The sequence below is a fragment of the Streptopelia decaocto genome (assembly GCF_964273445.1).
Source record: "Streptopelia decaocto genome assembly, chromosome: 2".
Classification (NCBI taxonomy): Eukaryota; Metazoa; Chordata; class Aves; order Columbiformes; family Columbidae; genus Streptopelia; species Streptopelia decaocto.
Genome location: NC_138655.1, coordinates 81,471,562 through 81,493,261, shown reverse-complemented (window position 1 = coordinate 81,493,261; position 21,700 = coordinate 81,471,562). Strand labels below are relative to the sequence as shown.

At 37.8% G+C, this 21,700-nt stretch overlaps 1 protein-coding gene across 1 annotated transcript in view; it reads left to right on the top strand.

Annotated features, from left to right (window-relative positions):
- CDH12 (cadherin 12) overlaps window positions 1-19,367 on the top strand; it is a 243,216-nt gene extending 223,849 nt beyond the window's left edge. The window contains exons 9-12 of the mRNA XM_082045286.1: window positions 2,619-2,740; window positions 4,350-4,467; window positions 10,355-10,606; window positions 18,395-19,367. Of these exons, the coding sequence (XP_081901412.1) occupies window positions 2,619-2,740; window positions 4,350-4,467; window positions 10,355-10,606; window positions 18,395-18,894 (992 nt within the window). The 3' untranslated portion in view covers window positions 18,895-19,367. The remainder of the gene's footprint in view (window positions 1-2,618; window positions 2,741-4,349; window positions 4,468-10,354; window positions 10,607-18,394) is intronic.
- Window positions 19,368-21,700: the final 2,333 nt, after the last annotated feature.

Sequence of the window (21,700 nt, the reverse complement as noted above, 5' to 3'; positions counted from 1 at the left end):
TATGTACACTGTTCCAAGAAGCTGAAAAAATAATTTATGCAAGGTACTTCAAAAAAAGACTAAAAAGACTTCTTATAGAAACTGATATGTTTAACTGAAATTATCAGAATCAGCTGGTATCTCCCATGTACATGATGCATAAGTTTTGGACACATTCTGTCTTTTACTGGAAATACATTGTTAACGTATTTGTGAAAGGAAACAAACTAACATCTATAACTATACTTTCATGGCAATGCATAAATCTCTAACATGCTTGAAGAATGTATCCTGAATATGGGGGACTATGGTAGGTCTGTGGATTCCCTGACGGAGGGTATGGGAACAGAGATTGACCTTGAAGATATTAAGGTGTACCTGTGAGAAAAAGGGAAATAAAAAAGTAACATTGACGATAGCAAAATTAGCCAATGATATGTTACTATTGCAGCCTGCAACCAATAGCAAAAAGACACATGAGCTGGAAAAAACTATATAAAAAAGCATTTCTGGCAATAAATTGAGACTGCTCTTTGTACAGAAGAACTTTGTCTATGTCATTTGTCCATCTCAACCGCAATATATGGAAGGTCAACCTCTGTTCCCATACCCTCCATCAGGGAATCCACAGACCTACCGTAGTCCCCCACACCTGAACTCCTTTTGTTCATTGTTGTACCTTAAAACAAACAAACAAACAAAAATAAAAGGAAAACCTGAATTAGTCTGTGTGAGTTGCTGTGTTCTTTGCAGCAGTCACTGCTAGGAGAAAAGTTTTAAGTTTCAGCCAGTAATTGCATGAACTTGACATACTCAGGGCTTTTCTGATCTCTGTAAATATTCAGAGTTGGGGTCCTGCCCTCTACTGATTAAAATAACTTCTTAATACTATTATAAAAGGCAACCAATTCAATTGTGAGCAAACAATCTAGATTTCTTCTGTCTCTTCAAGCATCTAAAGAACCACTGCCTAATTCCCAGCTGCCAGACCAAACTCTGTCTTCATTCATACTGCACAATGTCTTTTTCCACAGAGACATTCTGCAAGTAGGGATGATGCTGAACTGGAAATGATTGAGGATTAGAAGAGAAATTGTTAGATATGGTTAGTATTAATTATGTTCATAGGAAGGAACCGCAAATATTGTGTGATTTGGGTAGTGGCTTTTTTGTTTTGTTTTGTTTTGTTGTTGTTGTTTGATTGTTTGTGTGGGTTTTGGTTTTGTGTTTGAGGTTTTTTGTTTGTTTGGGGTTTTTTTTTGGTTGATTGCTTTGGTTTTTTAGATTTCAAGCTGTGTTTGTAGGGTGGTCAGTTTAACTACTGTGTGTCATCAGGTAAATCTCATTCTACTTGCAGCTGGTCATACTTAACTAGGAAATCATTGGAGAAAACCATTTGGCTTTGACAGAGGCCTCTTGAAAACCCTTCATTTAGTAGTTCCTAGGAACAAGAAAGAAATGAGAAATTTCCACAGTGCCACCATGAAGAGACTTTGCCACTTGTTGTGTTAGCTTTAAACAGAAATGCAAAGGTTTATATGAAGCAAGCAGCTAATATATATAATTTGAAGGGTCAATTTATGTCTGAAGATTCAAGAAAACTGTTCCTGTACTTAACCATGACCCCATGCTCTCAATTCTACACCACTGGGTTTCATAGCATAGATTCATTCAATAATTAAATGTGTCTGTATAGTGGCAGCCACCCTTCTCAAAAGCAAAAGGACAAAATAATTAAATAATGATCCTTTTGACTCACCAATTAAACTGTTGTGCTTTTTTTTTTTTTTTTTTTATGTATGTGCAAGGAGTTTCAGCATAAAGTAAAAAAGAATATTGTCTGCTTTACATAGAGTTTCTGTCTCCTTTTTATCAGACACTGTATTTGCAAGCAAACTTGTTTATAAAATGCACCTAGTGACTGATTAAGATTATCTCCATTAGTAGGACAGTGGAAAGAAGCATAATGTATACTGATTTTTAGCCTTTCTTTTGCACTAAAGTATTTGCTGCTTGCAAATACTTATGCAGTTACAGAAATATCTATTACAACATGATCTAATGGTTTAACGACAAGTTGAATGCTAGCTCTACATGTTTCACTGTTAAATTTACCAATGATTAAGTCTGGCTTTCAGTGAAATTTTCCTTTGTATCTTTTTCTCTTACTTTTCTCCCTATTCTAAATTGGTATGATCCTCTTACCTCCTTAATATCTTGAAGAAGTAAATAGTGGCTAAGCAATAAATATTTATTTTCTGCATTCCATTGTGGAAAACAGAATTAAGTTTTAATCATTGGAATAATTTTCTGCAGACTCCATGAAAGATGATCTGAGAAAAGTTTGCATCTTTAATTACCGGTACAACTTCAAATTCTTTAATTTATGCTCTGATAAACATAACCATGTTGATTGGTTCCTTACTCCATGAAGAGTAATGGATCAAAGTCTGGTACAAAGTAATAAGAAGTTTGCTTCTGATTTCTCCTTAGTACAAATAAAAACCAAAAGGAAGTCAAGGGATTTTAGAAGTCACAATACTGGGATCAAAACAGTATATGATAGCTCTTGGGCACTGGTGATGACAACAAACATAAATAGTATTCCTTAATGCTTTTCTCCTAAAAATCATTTATAGGTAACCCACTATTAACCAGCAAAGTCAACGTTATAATAAATGTCCTGGATGTCAACGAGTTTCCTCCTGAAATTTCAGTTCCATATGAGACATCTGTATGTGAAAATGCCAAACCAGGACAGGTATTTCAAATTTGCAATGCTTGCTTTTTCTTTCCTCATTCTTTATAGCAACAGAAATGTATGGGTTTGAAAATGACATCATGGTTAGAATTCTTTTGCAAATAAAATGCCTGTGTTGGAAATATTCACCTTTTGGAATTCTGTTTGTTGACCTTTGTGGTCTATTTATGTTCCATTTATTTTTATTTTCCCTGATTATGTGGGCCTGTGCCATCCCCTACTGTGCATTTAGTAGCTGTGACAGGAGAAAGATTCCCATTCTTAAAGACAATTAAATGTGGATAAATGGAGTAGGACGGATTACACACATTTTTGTATCCTATTCTGAGAAAAAGAACCTACAACCCTGAAGACAATCCTCCTGAAAGTTTGTTTTTAAAATCAGTTTTAAATATATTCATAGTATGCAAAACTTATTTCAGATTCAGAATATCATCTTATACCAGGAGTGATGCCAGTATTAATAGAGCTGGCCTCAGAATCTGTTGGCATGTGCTCCTTCTGCACACAATTTGTGCAATTAGACACACTGCTGCAAAGCACCAAGGCCAACCATCGTACGTATTAACAGCTTAAGTTTTTTCCAAGACAAGACTTGTAACTGCAACTGCTCAATTTTGAGAGTTACTGCCAGCCATGGAAGGAACATATTCAGCCTGCTGTGTAATCAGTGCCTTCTTTTTATATGTCTGTAATATGTAATCAGTCAATGTGATTTTTATTGCCTTTAATACAGATTTGTTGATGACTTCATATGGTATTCCTATCTCACCTTTGTGTGTCTTTTTTGTTTTGGTTTGTTTTGTGGTTTTTTTGTTTGTTTGTTTGGTTGGTTGGTGTTTTTTTTGTTATTTTTTTAGTATGTTTCAACTAACTACCATACAACCATACAACCTTATTTAACTTCCAGTTTATCAAATACCTTTAGGTAATACCTTATCCAGGCACTAACAGTAGAAAGGGGAACGTTTTACAGGGAAGCACTGAGCTGTCAAATATTATATATATTTAGACCTTTGTTACATTAAAAACAAAAAAAACCCAACCAACCAACCAAAAAAAAAAGCTTTCTTTTTTTAAAAGATCAGTGGCAGTCCTGCTACGGAACATTTTGACTGCACTGTGTTTACCTGCAATCTAGTAGATAGGACTCTGGGACTCAAAGGTTCCTTTGTGCTTATATGGTGCAGACCTTTCAACCCTCTGTACTTCGTTTCAAGCTGTAAAATTAGGGTGAAGCTTTGTGAAGTACAAAAATATGTACCCATCATAACAGTGATAGTAGTAGTAGTGGATAAAGTGAACTGTCTTTAAGTAATCACTCACCTGAAAACAATCACTAGTATTTTGATGCAAAAGACAAATGTTAAATACTTCTGCTATGAATATAGGGTAAATCTTCCTGATTTCCTTCAGATCAAAACAAGACCTTCTGAGGCCATAGTATTTAGACTTCTTGCCTTCATTGTCCAATATATTAGGGGAATGAGAGTAATCCAGCAGGATTTCACTTTAATTGTTTCATTTTGGTGTTCATTTTGTACTTCTATGAAACTGTTTCTTTTAGAAGAGCAAACTGACTTCAGATTTAATCTTAATCTGGTTTCAGGTGATACAGACTGTCACTGCTGCAGACAAAGATTTGTCACCAGCTGGGCAAAGGTTTTCCTTCAGACTGTCAGCTGAGGCTTCCAACAAACCAAATTTCACAGTCCATGACTACAGAAGTAAGTCGCTTACCCATATCACTCTTTCAGAGCAGGAAGCTGTGATTACAATGACAAACATTTTTACTTTGTATTCCAGTCATGTCTACAGACTAACTTTATAATTCTACATTTCTAATTGTTAAACTATCTAGGATATATATTAAAATAAATTCAGGTCTTGCACATTTTCTCATTTTGTAGGACAGTAATTGTCAGAACACCAAAGGCTGAAATTCCCCTACAGGCCTGCAAAAACACTGCTACCTGTTTTATTTTCTTCTTTTTTTTTTCTTCAGTATCTCAGGAAGAACTCGTATGCCAATACAGGTGTAACTTTAAACCAGGCACTATTGTACCTTGTTTACTATTACATTGCTGTTTTCAAAGAACCGAGTTATTGTGCTTTCTGGAGGCTGGATAGTCCTGCAGAAGGATTAGTTCTAAATATGGGCAGTGCTGCTGCAGTATAACATCACACAACATTCTTAATAATTTGCAGATTAATATAATTAACATATCTGATTTTTCCTCCAATATTTGTCATAATTGATCATACTTTTTCCCTTGAATGCTTTTGATAAATGGCGAAGAACAACCCAAGGTGAAAAAAATTGATCCTTCTTTCTACTGTAAACATCTTCAAGTACTTCAAGTATGCAGTCTTGTGAACAGAGACAGAGAAATCTTCATAATAAACTGCAGTAAATTTTCATCACTAATTAGTTTAATCAAATAAGAAAAAAAATAGATTATCAGCTATTAGTTGATCTTTAAGGAACTGATATGATAAGCTTTTTGCAAGAAAGGGTTTACTTTACTTTACAAAGAATGAACTCTTAAAGGATTCCTATAAAGTTCAGTGACATTCCTTTGCCTATTTAACTATGTATGTTGTAAGTATTAGTTTTAAGAAAAAGTATGTGATTCTTAATTTTTAAAAATTTGTATTAATCATATTCATTATTATTTTAAATTAAATTTGAGACAATATTGAGTAAAGGTAATACAATGTAAAGACAATACTATGACGTAAAGGTTCCTTTCTTGAGAATTAAGTAACCCAAAACCTAAAGAGTGCTAGAAATGGATAATACACAAAGTGAAAAAAATTGCAGAAGCCACTGATTTAGCCTTTTTTAAAATCACTTAAGTATACAACTCACATTATTTTTGAAGCCATGCACTTTTGTCAATGTTAGGTGATACAAAATTAAAGCTAACATAAAAATTATTACACAGATAACTATTAATCATTAAAACCGCTATTGTTTAGAAAGTTCATGAATAAATAAATTTGAAACAGCAGAAAAATAAACTATGCGTATTTTCTCCTTTAATAAGGCTCTTCTGTGAAGATGAGAAACTAGAAATGGTTTATGCCCAAATTTATTTGTGACTTCTATCTTGGTATGTCACACATAGCTAAAAACATTTTACAGATGAGCAAAGAATTTCACTAGATGACTTGTAAATACAGTATATAAAGAAACCAAAATAATTCTTAATATTGCAGACATGAATAGCAGGAACTTATGAAACCAAAAATACATAGACCAGCATTTTATCAGAGGATATCCAAATAATTTCCTTGAGGCAAACAGCTCAATTTATATGAAGAACAACCTTACAACAGATTCAAACCCTCTTACTTCCATTCTTGGAATATTAGGTCATTAATCATCTCCAGAAGTATTTATAAATGTTCTGGCATTTCAACATCTAACTATAATTATGCTGAACAAGATTTCAGTTCTTTACATCTGTGTCCCACCGGACTTAAAATTTTGGATAATGCTTATGTTTCCTCCACCTTTATGCTGCACTGTAGTTTCTGTTATTTTCTGTTGCCCTACTTAGCTGTTGGTAGCATTTCCCTGCAAAACTCAGCATGATGAACTTTGCTACTTATTATAATTTAAAAGGAAATAAAATATTCTCTATATACTGATCAAAGAAAAAAAAATACCTCTTTATAGTTTTCTCATACTTTACATTAATTACTTCCCTCCTTTCACTTTTCAACACATTTGAAGGCCCATATGGGTAGTATCTTGGTAATTATGTAGTCTTATAAGATGAATACTGTAAATTTCTAAATACCCTTGCTCTTTCAGACAAGATTTCTCTAGAGTAAGAGCTTTAATTTATTTATTTTGGTTCATTTACCAAAATATACTTTAATTTCACCAAGATTTAACTTTTGAAATAACTATGAACTACTGTTTTAACCATAAGTCTTCCAGTTCTTCTTGGGTCTTTTTAACATATTTAATTTCTCAAAAGAATCTTTAAATTTAAAAAGACTACAAAGTAATTAAAGTCAATGACCTTTCTCATTTACAGCTTTTGTAAAGTATGCTTAACATGTAAGTCTGGTGAGGATATTGCTCAAATATTATTAGATAATTACATTTTCCTTTTTAAAACAGTAATGGTAACATGGAAATAATTTTGGATCTCAATACTCTGTTGACAAACTTTCTCTACTGTATAAAAATAAATGCATTATTCCCATAAAAAATTGAATAAGGAACCAATACACATAACTTTTCATGCATAAAAGTTTGTGTGTGAATGTACCTATATACACACACTCTTAAAAAAATTTCTTGACACTAAACAAGAAGAAAGAAGTACATTAGTTATTGAAACACAGGGAATACAGAAAAAAAAAGCTTTTGTGGAATACTTTCCAACCACGAAATATTTCTTAATTTTTTATTATTTTACAGAGCTATTAGAAAAATCTGTCCAAAGAGAAATATTGTGCAATATTTTCAATATCTTCTGCCTTTTGTTTGCCAGAAAAGTGGAAGTTCTGCTCTGTTCAAAATTTAAAGGTATAATAACACAACCTTAGTTTCACTACAGAAACATTTTAAAAACAGAAACACTGTTATTTTTTGAGTCAGTAATTATGTTAGTACCAAGCAGGTACTTTGTGACAAGAATTTTGATATTTTTTGAGCAAACAATGTTGTTCACTGTGTTACAATTAACACTTTTACAAGTGAAGGTGTCATTTAACGTTTTTACACACATCAGGAAGCCAAATAAGCAGTGCTAGTCCATACAGCTAAAAATAATATGTGGTGTGATATTACAGCAGGTGTAATACGTTTATAGCGCATCCAAGAGAATAAACTTTTCCAGGTTCCATACTTCCTCAGAATATAATTTAATGAGGATAGAAGCAAGACAGAAGCTCAAGGTTGACATTTGGAGCCTCTATAAATATAAACACAAGTAAATGTTACGTTTCTAGACTGCACCTTCAACAGCACAGAGACCAATCCACCAGCTGTGAATACAAGTGAGATGCCCTGGCAGAGCTAGAGTGCTTCCAGCTGAACTGCCTACCTTCTTCTTTCTACTTTGCTGGGCTCACTCTGCTCCCTGGAGGGCTGCTTCCCTGCTGAGGACACACAATTGTTCATGTAAGAGAGAGAAAATTTTCCTTCTCTCCAGACTGTCACACACATCCTGAAAATGAATTTATTGCCAACAGATCAAAGAGCCAGAAGCTGTGTCAGCTTCAAGCTGCAGCTCCAGACTGCTTTGTATAGGGTTGAAACACGTGCCTGGGTCCATATTTTCAAAAGGACCTTGAACAATCATAGAAATAAGAATAAGAATAGAAATGAGATTAAGCTGGATGACTTCAAATTAGATTTAAAATTCTTTATACAATTCTTTATACAGTGCAGATTATTTTGATGTCCAGGCTCCAAAGAGTGGTGGTGAATGGAGTCAAATCCAGTTGGCGGCCATTCACAAGGGGTGTTCCCCACGACTCAGTATTTGGGCCAGTTCTCTTTAATGTCTTTGTCAATGATCTGGATGAGGTGATTGAGTGCATCCTCAGAAAGTTTGCTGATGGCACCAAGGTGCGTGGGAGTGTTGATCTGCTTGTGGGTAGGAAGGCTCTGCAGAGGGATCTGGACCAGCTGAATCATTGGGCTGAGGCCAGTTGTATGAGATTCAACAAGGCCAAGTGCTGGGTCCTGCACATGGGTCACAATAACCCCAGGCAGCACTAGAGGCTCGGGGAAAAGTGACTGGAAAACTGCCTGGTGGAAAAGAACCTGGGGGTATTGGTCAACAGCTGGCTGAACATGAGCCAGCAGTGTGCAGAGGTGGCCAAGAAGGCCAACAGCATCCTGATGAGTATCAAGAATCGTCTAGCCAGCAGGACTAGGGAAGAATTCATCCCCCTGTACACAGCAATGATGATGCCACACCTCAAATACTGTGTTCAGTTTTAGACCTCTCACTACAGGAGAGACATTGAAGTGCTGGAGAGAGTTCAGAGGAGAGTGACGAGGCTGGTGAGGGTTCTGGAGCACAAGTCTTATGGGGAGTGGCTGAGGGAACTGAAGCTGTTTAACCTGGACAAAATAAGGTTGACGAGAGACCTTTTCACTTTCTATACCTACCTGAAATTAGGTTGTATCACAGAGAGTGTTGGTCTCTTCTCCCAAGTAGCAAGTGACAGGACAAGGCGAAAAGGCCTCAAGTTTCTCCAGGGAAGGTTCAGACTAGATTTTAGGAGAAATTGCTTCACAGAAAGGGTTGTGAAGCACTGGAACAGGCTGCCCGGGGAAGTGGTTGAGTCACCATCCCTGGAGGTGTTTAAAAGATGTGTAGATGAGGTTCTTAGGGACATGGTTTAGGGTCAGAATTAGGTTATGGTTGGACTCAATGATCTTGAGGGCCTCTTCCAACCTAAATTATTCTAAGATTCCATGATTAATCACAAAAATAACTAGCTGAAGATGGAATTTTATTTGATTCAAGCAATTCTCACACATTTTTCTTATTCAAATCTAAATGTCACTGAACATGACGTGGACATGTGCCATGTCAGAGTTTGATAAAAAGAGTACTTCTGAAATAAACATTTTGTCAACCAAGTGTTTTATCTATGGTGTCTGACCATAACATATCTCACTTTGGATATTTAAGGTTCCTTTTTATTGTCCTTAATTGGAGATGCACACAAGTATTTGATTGTTGAGTTCAGAGCCCTTAATCTTTCTACTACATGACAAAACTCCGAGAAGGGGTGAAAGTCATAACATGGACAGCAAGTGACCTCTTCTAAAGATACAATAAAGCACATGGATGAGATGACAAATGGTGACTGCTGCATTCAGATGTTATGACTTTCACCCCTTCTCGGAGTTTTGTCATGTAGTAGATCTATCAGCTAATTAATTCCTTGCTAATTTAAATTTGATTTTGCTTTCAATGTAATTCTTTTAGTCTGCCCATCATTTTCTTGTCATACTGTTTGATGGAAGAAAAGTAGTGATAAATGAATATCTACAGGAAAGAAATGACAAAACATAGCTTCTACGAGTTCTGTACACATTAACGTCTAATTGATGGAAAATGTGCTGATTATAAATTATTCAGTTCATTTCTGTACTTATTTTTAATGGGGCATGAAAGTTGTGGGTGTTTTGTATTTTGTCTATGTATATGACTTTCTGTTTTAAAAGGGAATTAATTAATTGAGACTTGATTATAAATCCATGTGCAATCAAAGTCCTTTAGACCACAGACTTGGAGTATAAGGAGAAAAGAAAAACTGAAAAGCCTGCCTAATCTAATGTCTGTAATGCTTTTTTTAAAATTATTATTTATGTAATCTTTGAAATTTTAGCTATCAAGCTAACAAATTTACAAGAAATTGAATATTATTTAATGCTCTGCAAAAAATAGCTGTACCAGTCAGAATACAATACCTTATTTAATGATAAAACAAAGTAATTCAATAAATCATGTCATTCACTGAGTTTCAAAAACGGAATAGCGGCCTATTGCTAAAGGTGATAAAAACTACAATGATGAATCAAAGCACACAATATAAATCCTGTAATGACTGTGTTGTGTTTTACAGACAACACAGCTGGGATTGAAGCCAGGAGAAATGGTTACAACAGAAGGCAGCAAGAGCTGTACTTTCTTCCAGTGGTAATAGAAGACAGCAGTTACCCTGTTCAGAGCAGCACAAACACAATGACTATCCGTGTTTGCAGATGTGATTCTGATGGTACCATCCTGTCCTGCAATGTGGAAGCAATCTTCTTACCAGTAGGCCTCAGCACAGGAGCACTGATTGCAATCTTGTTGTGTATTGTTATACTTCTAGGTTAGTTCTCATGAAACCATGTGAAATACATTAATCGTTCACCTGTGAATTAATTTATGTTGTTTTGAGCTTCATCTCTTGTTAACAAAAAAAGCCATTGAAAATGTGTGGCAGCTTATGGCAACTTTTATGCTTCTATATTACTAGAAAAGCTTCCCAAAGCACTGACCACGACTGTGAATCTCCTAACACCTACATATTTCCTATTATTTGAATAGAATCAGCTTTCAGTGGAATCCAAACTATATATTTTTTTTTTCTCTGAAACAGTTTTGTTTAAATACTTTTATTGAAGAATTAATATTATTACTTATTACTAAGGTAGACAAGTCCTACTGACAGTAACAGCAGTAAAGACTGGGTGAGAGCCTTTGTGTAATTCTTCATACCACCTTGAGGAAAAGCCTTATATAGGCTATATATATAGCCTGAATGAAGTGATAACAAAATAAAACCAACTTTGTGGCTTACACAGGCACAATGTGAACTGCAGAAACATATGGATACCTCTTTGCACTTCGATAGTATAGTAATTTACCTCTTAAGTAAATGACTGCAGACTCAGGACTACATAAATAGCTATTGAACAGCAGTGAGTAAAAGTCAGAATTTCTGTTCTGTGTAAAAATTTTATATTGTGAGAAAAATGTTGTTTCAAATTAGAACAAGAATGGCAAATGATCATGCAATAGGAATTAACATGCATTCTGAACTATTTAAAACTAGAACAAAACAAAAGAACCAGTTCTTGGAAGCAAGAAGAATGTTTTCTCCTTTACCACAATTCCTTGGGACTACATTTTTACTTTCAGGGGTTTTCTGGGTGAAAGCAGTCAGAGGTGAAGCTCAGGATCAAAGAAATTTAAGTTATTTTCACCTGAGAGATAAGTGAATTAGAGCTCAGTCTTTAGTCAGGACTTCGAGGTTATCTAAGTTCTCTGTTACAGAGTGAAATGCCCAGAAGCCCTAAGCACATAGCTATAAACAAAGTCTTTCAAGCTGCCACCTTTGTGTTCAGTAATCTGGACAGCATGAACTACACAGCTGAGAGCTTTGTGTTCTTTGTACAGGAGTAATTTACAATGGCAGAGGATCTGCAGAAACAGGAATAGCTGGTCTGAATTTCCCCCAAATTTGTGAGGTGATCATGGAGGCTTTCAACAGAACTGTGATTTTTTTTTTTTTCCCCCTAACGGTTTGTTGAAATAAACACATTTTTTATTAAAACAAGCAAACAAACAAGCAAACAAACCAACCCCAGTGTATTCAATGAAAAATAATTATGCCAATGAACACTTTACCAGCTCTGTTTTTGATTGATGCTCTTGGAATATAAAAAACTAATGAAGGTACTTTAATTCCCACTTCACACAGAATGCCAGACTGAATTACAGAGATTGTGTTTGGAAAAGAAGTTTTAGTCCTTTAATAATGCCCTTCATTCTAGTTAGTCTAGCCATGTTACCCAGAGAAACTAATGTATAAATAATGAGATCTCCAGTGCTGTGTGCAACATAGAAGAATGGCATTTATTTTATATCCAGACTTTCCTCTTACTATTCCATTGAACAGTTTTAAAACCGCTTTTGGATTTTCATTTCTTGCTGTGAATCTGGCTTGATACAGAGTCCTTAAAACTGTAGCTGAAGTTGTTCTTGTTGAACTCATCTCTACACAAAAGACGGTCAACCTATTACCAGAATCAGGAGTTATTTTAGGCCACACAAGACTGTTCATGAATTTATAGTCATGGCAACTCCTATGTTCATTATTGTGTTATTTCAACAACAGAACTTAGAACACTGCCATTTCTACCAAAGGCAGTTAGGGAACTAAAAATAACCTAAAGGTCAGTTTACCACAAGCAGATTTTGTATTCAATGAAATACATATCCAAAGACAAACTATTGAAAAAAATATAAAAACAACACAAGCTGATTGTCACTGACTTGCCATTTGGAATAAAAGCAGTTTGTAACATTTTGTATTATAAAGAATCACAAAATCACAGTTGGAAGGCACCTCTGAAGATCATCTAGTCCAACCTCTCTGCTTACAGCAGGGTCAATTAGAGCAGATTACTCAGTATACAGTTGTTTTTTCAATATCTCCAAGAACTTATCTCACAACTTTTCTGGGTTACATGATCCAATGTTTGACCATTCTGACAGTAGAAAAAGCTTTTTTCTTATGTTCTAATTGAATTTCCTGCATTACAATCTATGCTCATTGCCTCTTGTCCTGTCACAAGGCACCACTAAGAAGAGTTTGTCTCCATCTTCTTTACTTCTATCCACCAGGCATTTATACATATTGATAAGATGGTGAACAGTTGCAGCCTCTCCTCATATGGCAGATGTTCCAATCCCTTAATCATTTTTGTGGCTCTGCACTGGGCTCACTCCAGGAAGTCCATGTCTGTCTTTACTGAGGAGCCCAGAACTGAACCCAGAACTCCAAGTGTGTGAGACCAGGACTGAACAGAGGGGAATGATCAGGTCACTAGACTTTCTGACAACGCTCTTCCTAATGCAGCATCAAATACTGTTGGCCTTCATTTCCACAAGTACCCTAGGTCCTTTTCTATCAAACTAGTGTCCAGACAGTCGGTCAACCAACAACATCCACAGGATGCATTTATTCCTCTCCATGTGCGAGACTTGACATTTCCCTTTGTTTAACTTGATGGGGCTCCTGTTGGCCCATTCCTCCAGCCTGGTGACATCCCTTTGAAAGTCAGCACAACCCCTGTTTTGTATTGCCTGCACATCTGCTGAAGGTGCACTCAACCCCTGGAGTACATAATTAGTGACTGGCCTCCCACTGATCTTTGGGCTGTTGTTCACAACCTTTACAGACTGGTAGTTTTGCCAGCTTGGCAATTCATCTCACCATCTACTTGTCTAGTACACGCTTTTTCAGTTTTTCTGAAAAGGTTGTTATGGAAGACAGCATTAACATCTTTGCTGAAATTAGGACAAAAATAATGCACTTTTCCCCCTCCATCCACCAGTCATATGATTGTGGAAGGCTATCAGGTAGGTTAAGCACATTTTTATCTTAGTAAATCCTTGCTGACTACTCCTGATCCCCTTCCTGTTCTTGACAGATTTGAAAATAGTTTCTAGAATTACTTGCTCTATCACTTTCCTCAGGATAAAGGTGAGGCTGTGTGGTCTGTAGTTCCTTAGCTTGTTCTTGCCTTTCTTGAAGATAGGAGTGACACTTGCTTTAGTCCTCAGAAACTTCTTCCAGTCATAGAATCATAGAATGTCTTGAGTTGGAAGGGACCCGTAAGGATCATTGAATTCAACTCCTGACCCTGCATAGGACAACCCCAAAGCTCATACCACGTGTTTGAGGGCATTGTCTAATTGCTTCTTGAATACTGTCAGGCTTGGGCTGTCACTACCTCCCTGGGGAACCTGTTCCAGTGCTCCACCACCCTTTGGGTGAAGAACCTTTTCCTAATGTCTAACCTAAACCTTGCGAGGAAGCTTTAGACCACGAGATCTCCTCTCAGTCTCTTCTTCTCCAGGCTGAACAAATCAAGTGTTTCTAGCTGCTCCTCATACAGTTTCCCCTCTAAACCCTTCGCCAACCTCATGGCCCTCCTCTGGACACTCTCCACTGGCTTTATATCCTTTACATACTGTGTTGCCCAAAACTGCATACCATTCCAGGACTATTCCAATAGTCCACACCACTACAGAGTAGAGTGACAATCATCTCCCTTGACCAGCTAGCAATGTAGTGCCATAACCTTGCAAAAATCATCTCAAGTGGCCTCAGGATGACATCAGTTACCTCCCTCACCACTCATATGCATTCCATCATGTCCCATGTACTTGTGCGTGTCCAGTTTGTTTAAGTGTTCCTAACCTGATCCTATTCTACCAAGGATAAGTCTTTCTTGTTCTAAAATTTCCCTTTGGCCTTAGTGACCTGTGATTCCTGAAGAATGACCTTACTAATAATGACAGACGGAAAGAAGCCATTGAGTAGACTGGCCTTTCCTGTGCCCTTTGTCAACAGATCCCATGCCCCATTCAGCAGTGGGCCTACATTTACCCTACTTTTTCTGTAATGCTATTGTACTTGTACAGGAGCTTCCAGTTGCCATTCAAATCCATCATGAGATTCAGTGCCAGATGGGCTTTAACTTTCCTAACCTCATCCCTGAATGTTCTGATAGTCACTGTATATTTCTCCTGGACCACCTGTCTCTGTTTTCACCAATTACAGATTCACAGAATCACAGAATGTTAGGGATTGGATGGGACCTCAAAAGATTATCTAGTCGAATCCCCGTGCCGGAGCAGGAACACTTAGATGAGGCTACACAGGAATGTGTCCAGGTGGGTTTTGAATGTCTCCAGAGCAGAAGACTCCATGACCCCCCTGGGCAGCCTGTTCCAGTGTTCTGTCACCCTTGCCATGAAGAAGTTTCTTCTCAAATTTAAGTGAAACCTCTTGTGTTCCAGTTTGAACCCATGCTCGTGACACTCACCCTTTATATATTTGTAAACATTAATAAGGTCACCCCTTAGTCTCCTCTTCTCCAAGCTAAAGAGACCCAGCTCCCTCAGCCTTTCCTCATAAGGGAAATGTTCCACTCCCTTAATAATTTTTGTTGCTCTGCACTAGACTCTCTCCAGCAGTTCCCTGTCCTTCTTGAACTGAGGAGCCCAGAACTGGACACAATATTCCAGATGTGGTCTCATCAGGGCAGAGTGGAGGGGAGGGAGAACCTCTCTCAACCTACTAACCACCCCCTTTCTAATACACCCCAGGATGCCATTGGCCTTCTGGGCCACAAGGGCACAATGCTGGCTCATGGTCATCCTGCTGTCCACCAGGACCCCCAGGTCCCTTTCACCTAAACTGCTCTCTAAAAGGTCATTCCCCAACCTATACTGGAACCTGGGGTTGTTCCTGCCCAGATGCAGGACTCTACACTTGCCCTTGTTATATTTCATTAATTTTTTCCCTGCCCAACTCTCTAGCCTGTCCAGGTCTCACTGGATGGCAGCACAGCCTTTTGGCATGTCAGCCACTCCTCCCAGCTTGCTGTCATCAGCAAACTTGCTGATAGTACATTCTATTCCCTCATCCAAATCACTGATGAATATATTGAATAATACAGGCCCCAGTACTGACCCCCTGAGGCACTCCACTAGATACTGGCCTCCAACAAGACTCTGCACCATTGACTACCACTCTCTGGCTTCTCTCCTTCAGCCAGTTCCCAGTCCACTTCACTACCCGATCGTCCAGACTGCACTCCCTCAGTTTAGCTGTAAGGATGCTGTGGGAGACTGTCAAATGCTTTACTGAAATCAAGGTAGACCACATCCACCGCTCTGCCATCATCTATACACCTTGTTATGTCCTCATAAAAGGCCATGAGGTTGGTCAAGCATGACTTTCCCTTGGTGAAACCATGTTGACTGCCATTAATGACCCTCTTATCCTTGGTATGCCTTGAGATGGCACCAAGGATAAGCTGTTCCATCAGTTTCCCAGGGATGGAGGTGAGGCTGACCGGTCTATAGTTACCCAGGTCCTCCTTCTTTCCCTTTTTGAAGACTGGAGTGACATTTGCTTTCCTGCAGTCCTCAGGCACCTCTCCTGTTTCCGAAGACTTGGTAAAGATGTTGGAGAGTCTTGACCTCAGCAATGACCTCAGCCAGATCCCTCAGCACCCATGGATGCATCCCATCCGGACCCACGGTTCTCCAGATTGCCTAATTACTCCCTAACCCAGTCCTCATCAACTAAGGCAGACTCTTCCATTGTCCTGACTTCCTCTGGGGCCTCAGCAGTATGGGACTCCTCAGGACAGCCTCCAACAGAGGAGACAAAGAAGGCATTGAGTAACTCTGCCTTCTCCATATCTTCTGTCACCAGGGCATCCACCTCATTCATCAGTGGGTCTACATTGCCTCTGGTGTTAGTCTAATCTGCCATGTATTTAAAGAAGCTCTTTCTGTTGTCCTTGACTCCTCTTGACAGGTTTAATTCTAAGGATGCCTTAGCTTTCCTAGTTACCTCCCTACACCCTCTGACAACAGCCTTATATTCTTCCCATGTGGCCAGCCCCTCCTTCCATGATCTATAAACTCTCATCTTCCACTTGAGCTTACCCAACAGTTCCTGATTAACCACGCAGGTCTCCTGGCTCCCTTCAGTGACAGTCTACGTGTCAGGATGCTCTTATCTTGAGCCTGGTAGAAGCAGTCCCTGAACACTAAACAACTATCTTGGGCCCCTTTACCTTCGAGCAGCCTTGCCCGTGGGATTTCCCCTAGCAATTGTTTGAAATGGCCCAAGTTTGCCCTGCTGAAGTCCAGGGTTGCAATTCTGCTCGCTATTCTGTTCCTGTTACATGAGATCCTGAACTCCACCATTTCATGGTCGCTGCAACCAAGGCAACCCTCAACCTTTACTGCTTCAACCAGACCCTTGTTGTTAGTGAGGATAACACCCAGCAGTGCACCTCTCCTAGTCGGCTCCTCCACCATTTGCATCAGAAAGTTATTGCCAAGGCACGGGAGGAGCCTCCTGGACTGTGGCTGTCTGGCTGAGTAGTCCTTCCAACAAACATCAGGGAAGTTAAAATCCCCCACCACAACCAGGGCCTGTGACTGTGAGGCTGCTCTCAGATGTCTGTAGAAGTTTTCATCAACTTCATCTTGATCTGGTGACCTGTAATAGACACCCACAACAGTATAACCCCTGCCAGCCTGCCCCTTAATTTTCACCCATAGACTCTCAACTCGCTCCTCATCCATCCCTGGACACTACTCAATACATTGTAGTTGCTCTCTCACGTAAAGAGGAACTCTACCACCATGCCTGGCTGGCCTGTCTTTCCTGAAAAGGACATAGCCATCCATGACCACATTCCAGTCATGTGAGCTGTCCCACCATGTCTCTGTAATTGACACGAGATCATACTCTCCTGCCCGAACACAGGTTTCTAACTCCTTCTGCTTATTCCCCATGCTGCATGCATTGGTGTACAGGCATTTCAGAGAGCGAGCTGAGCACACTGATTTCACCCTAATTATATGCCACTTTTTTACCTCTGTGTTTAGTCAGGAGCTCTTTATTCATCCATGCAGGTTTCCTGCTGTCTTTCCTTGATTTTCTGCTCACTGGGATGGGCCACTGTTGAGCTTGGAGGAGGGGTTACCTGAAAATCAACCTTCTCTCCTGGACCCTTTTTCTCTCCAGAACAATATCACATGGATTTTTTTTTCAAAGTGCCTTCCTGAAGAGGCCAAACTGTCCTCTACAAAAAGCTGAAGTAGAAACGTTTTTTCTCCATTTCACAGATTCCATTTTTTTTTTTTTTTCTTTAATACCATGTGAGGGGTTTTTTCATCTTTTTTTTTTTTTTTTTTTTTTTTTTCCCTGCAATGTGGAAATTTGATATTTTGCTATGGAAGACATTTAAAGAAAAAGAATCCCATCTGTCTGTCTCTCTGAACTAAAAAGCTGAAGCCCTGTCCAATTCTATTTGTTCACAAAGCAGGACAGTAGAAAAACAATTTGTTACTTCCTTCAGCAGCACAGCAAGCACTAAGCAGTTATACATCCAACAGCAAATGACTTTTCATTGGCTAGAACACTGCTATTTTTAAAAGAATAGTGAGAGTATATCTTCTAAGAAAAAATGTCCTTTTGATTGCTTGCATCTTTCAAAGGAAGATTTAATGACATTTGGTCAGAGTACTGAATTATTTCTATGCATGTCTTAACTTCAGTTTTCTCTCATTACAGTCATTGTAGTACTGTATGTAGCACTACGGAGGCAGAAGAAAAAAGACACCCTGATGACCTCTAAAGAAGACATCAGAGATAATGTTATCCATTATGATGATGAAGGAGGTGGAGAAGAGGACACCCAGGCTTTTGACATAGGTGCTCTGAGGAATCCTAAAGTGATTGAAGATAATAAAATACGCAGGGACATAAAACCAGACACCTTGCGCTTTCCACGTCAGAGACCACCAGTGGAAGATAACACAGACATAAGAAATTTCATTAACCAAAGGCTGCAGGAAAATGATGTAGACCCAACTGCACCTCCTTATGACTCCTTGGCAACTTATGCTTATGAAGGAAATGGATCTGTTGCAGAGTCTCTCAGCTCTATAGACTCCCTTACTACAGAGGCAGATCAGGATTATGACTATCTGAATGACTGGGGACCTCGCTTCAAAATCTTGGCAGACATGTTTGGAGAAGAGGAAAGTTATAATCCTGACAAAGTCACTTAAGTACAACTACAAGAGTGAAATTAAAAGTAAACCAACAACAAATTTAAAAGATAAACCTAAGCTTTATAATAGGACAGGATTCCTTTGATTATAAAAGACAGCAACTGTTTCCAGCAAGTTACTGCATTTATCTTACTGTCAGTTTTGATTTGATCTCCGAAGGAAAGAGAAATCCTGTAATATACACAGTTTTTGTTGTTATTTTGTTACTCTGGAATTACACTGAGGCAAGCGCAGGCCTACAGGTTTACTGACCTGACTTAGAAGGAAGATAGCTTTTTGGCATCATGGTGGAAGAGTGGTAGCTTTTTCGTAATTCCACTAAAGTGCCTATTGAAACTTTTATCATTTAAGTTGTGAAGAGTCTGCTGTGATGGTGTTACAAAACTGAATGGTAAATTGGACAAGAACTTTAAGACAAGGAGCAATAGCAACATACCGACTTCTTTTAGAGCAAAAATGAAGATCGCTTCATGGAGAATATTTAATGACTAAAACTAAGGGGGGGAGGAGGGAAGGGTATACGTTGTGTTTGGGGGTGAAGTTTGATTTTTTAAAAGAAGAAAACACTATGTCAAGACATTGTATTTCTTCTTCCAAAATTTCACTGAAAAATTAAATTTAAAATGTTATTGTTCACTCTGAAGATGTAAAGCCCAAATTAAAAAGGAAAAGTCTTAGCATACAGCAATGAATATTTAAAATGTTAATGCAAATGTTACATTTTTTTCAAAATAATAAAAAGATGAAAGCAACTATTCCTTTATGTGAAGGAAATTTCCCTTGGCTCCCCCTCTTCTTTTAAAATGAGACCAATATTAGAACAAAATGAAGAGGGATTTTAAGAGTATTATTGTATTTTTAGTACCAAGACATTTTTCCCCCTTGTATGTATCACTAAAAAGGTATGTGTAAAGAACTCCACATCATTTTTCTTTGCAATTAGATTGTTACTCTGTAGGTACTATAGGCATACGTATTAGAGATATAGATATAGTTATTTTTCAACTGGCCATCTGCTATAGTTCAACATATCATTGTATTAATATTGCACTGTCAGACCCACATCAAACATTATAGAAAGCCTTCTGAGGATGGAAAACTTATTAATTTTGTTCTTGCCAAAAATTAACAGAGTCAGAATAAAAATATGAAAAAGTATGTTTGTCCACACTTTATGTACATACCCATGCATAAATGTAGCTGTGTAGCTAACAGAATCACAGATATGCACAAGGCATTATGCGATATAAGATCTCTTGTATAACTCTTTCATGTGAATTTTTCTGATTAATTAAGACATCGACATTTTGTAAGACAAGGGTTTATGGCCTCTGAAGTGCATATATTCTTATAGTCTCCTTCTAAAATCTCTGCAGTGATGTACAATCTCCTTGAGTTCTACTCATGATTAATGGCACTGGCAAGGTCAGCCCAAGCTGTTGATTAATCAAAAGTATTTTTTTCACCTCAGGTCTACAGCTTGCTTTTTGTACCACTAGAATTAATAACTATCAGATATAGTTAGCTCAAAAGTCTGATACTAACACACGTAATGTTCACTCTACTCTTTTGGGGAAATGTAAAGGTATATCAAACTTGTATAAATTAATATTCCAATGTGACTTTAAAAGGCTTTTAGTTTAAATAAGTTTTGGATTGTTTAGTATAATTGGACAGGGCTTCATTAAAAGCACGACTCGTACAGCTTCTACCAGCAGAGTGCTGAGGAGGAGACATAACATATGTTAATAAGAAAGGTTTGCCCTTTTTTTTTCACTATCAGCAAAAGCATGCTATGTCCCTGAAAGACAAACTAAGCCAACAAAAGCTCTCTTCTCACAGAACAGGGAAGCAGATGAAGTGGCAGCGTGATGTTTTTAATTTTTGCACATCTTGACTGCATAGCAGAGGCAACTTGCTACTGCAGAGTGGGCCTAAAACAGAGCTTTGGAAAAAAAATGCTACTCATTATAACATAGGTTTTATTCATACAAAATTCACACTTGTTAAGGTACTCTAGCAATGCTTCCTCATGCATTGCTCATGTATAGCAATGCTTCCTACCCTGCTGCCACAGCTAAAATAAGCCTCTAACACTGCTCATTTACAGATGTACAATTCTGTAGCCAAACTCTACTCTTAGAAACCATGAGTCCTTTGTATGTATTTCTCTAGTAAAGTTAACATAAGTGAGAGCAGTGTTTGACTTCTTGACATCACCTATCATGGTATTCCTGAGAAAACTGGATTTGTAGTGGATGCTGGGTGAACATTAGGTCTCTAGATTAGGTTGCCATTTGCTCTAAGCAGGACCCTCTGTATGGGAGCCTGACTTCCAAAATGGGTAGACAGAAAATGTGGTGTTAAACATGCTGCTACACACAATTCGTATTTAAGACTGAGTTGTTGTATGTTAAATTAATACCAAATTGAGTATCAAGTGCATATTTTTGACATTTAAGAGGTTTGTAATGGGGCTGTTTCTATCACCCTATCAATAAACCTCCAGAAATATATTTTTTAATTGCATGTAATTACTAATAATTGCCCTATAAAATCATAAGTAAAATATTTTAAGACCTTTTTTTAACATAACGGGGGCATTTTTTGTAAACAGCTCTATACAATTAAGGGAAAGAATTGTTTTTCATTTATGCATAACCTGGGATTCAGGAAATTTGTGTTTCATTCCATGTTCTTTCACTCTCTTTCTAAAAGATGCTTGACAGGTTTTTAACATCGTATTTTTTAGAAGGTAGTTAGACAAATTTAAAATTTGCAAGATTTAAAATATGCAAGATGT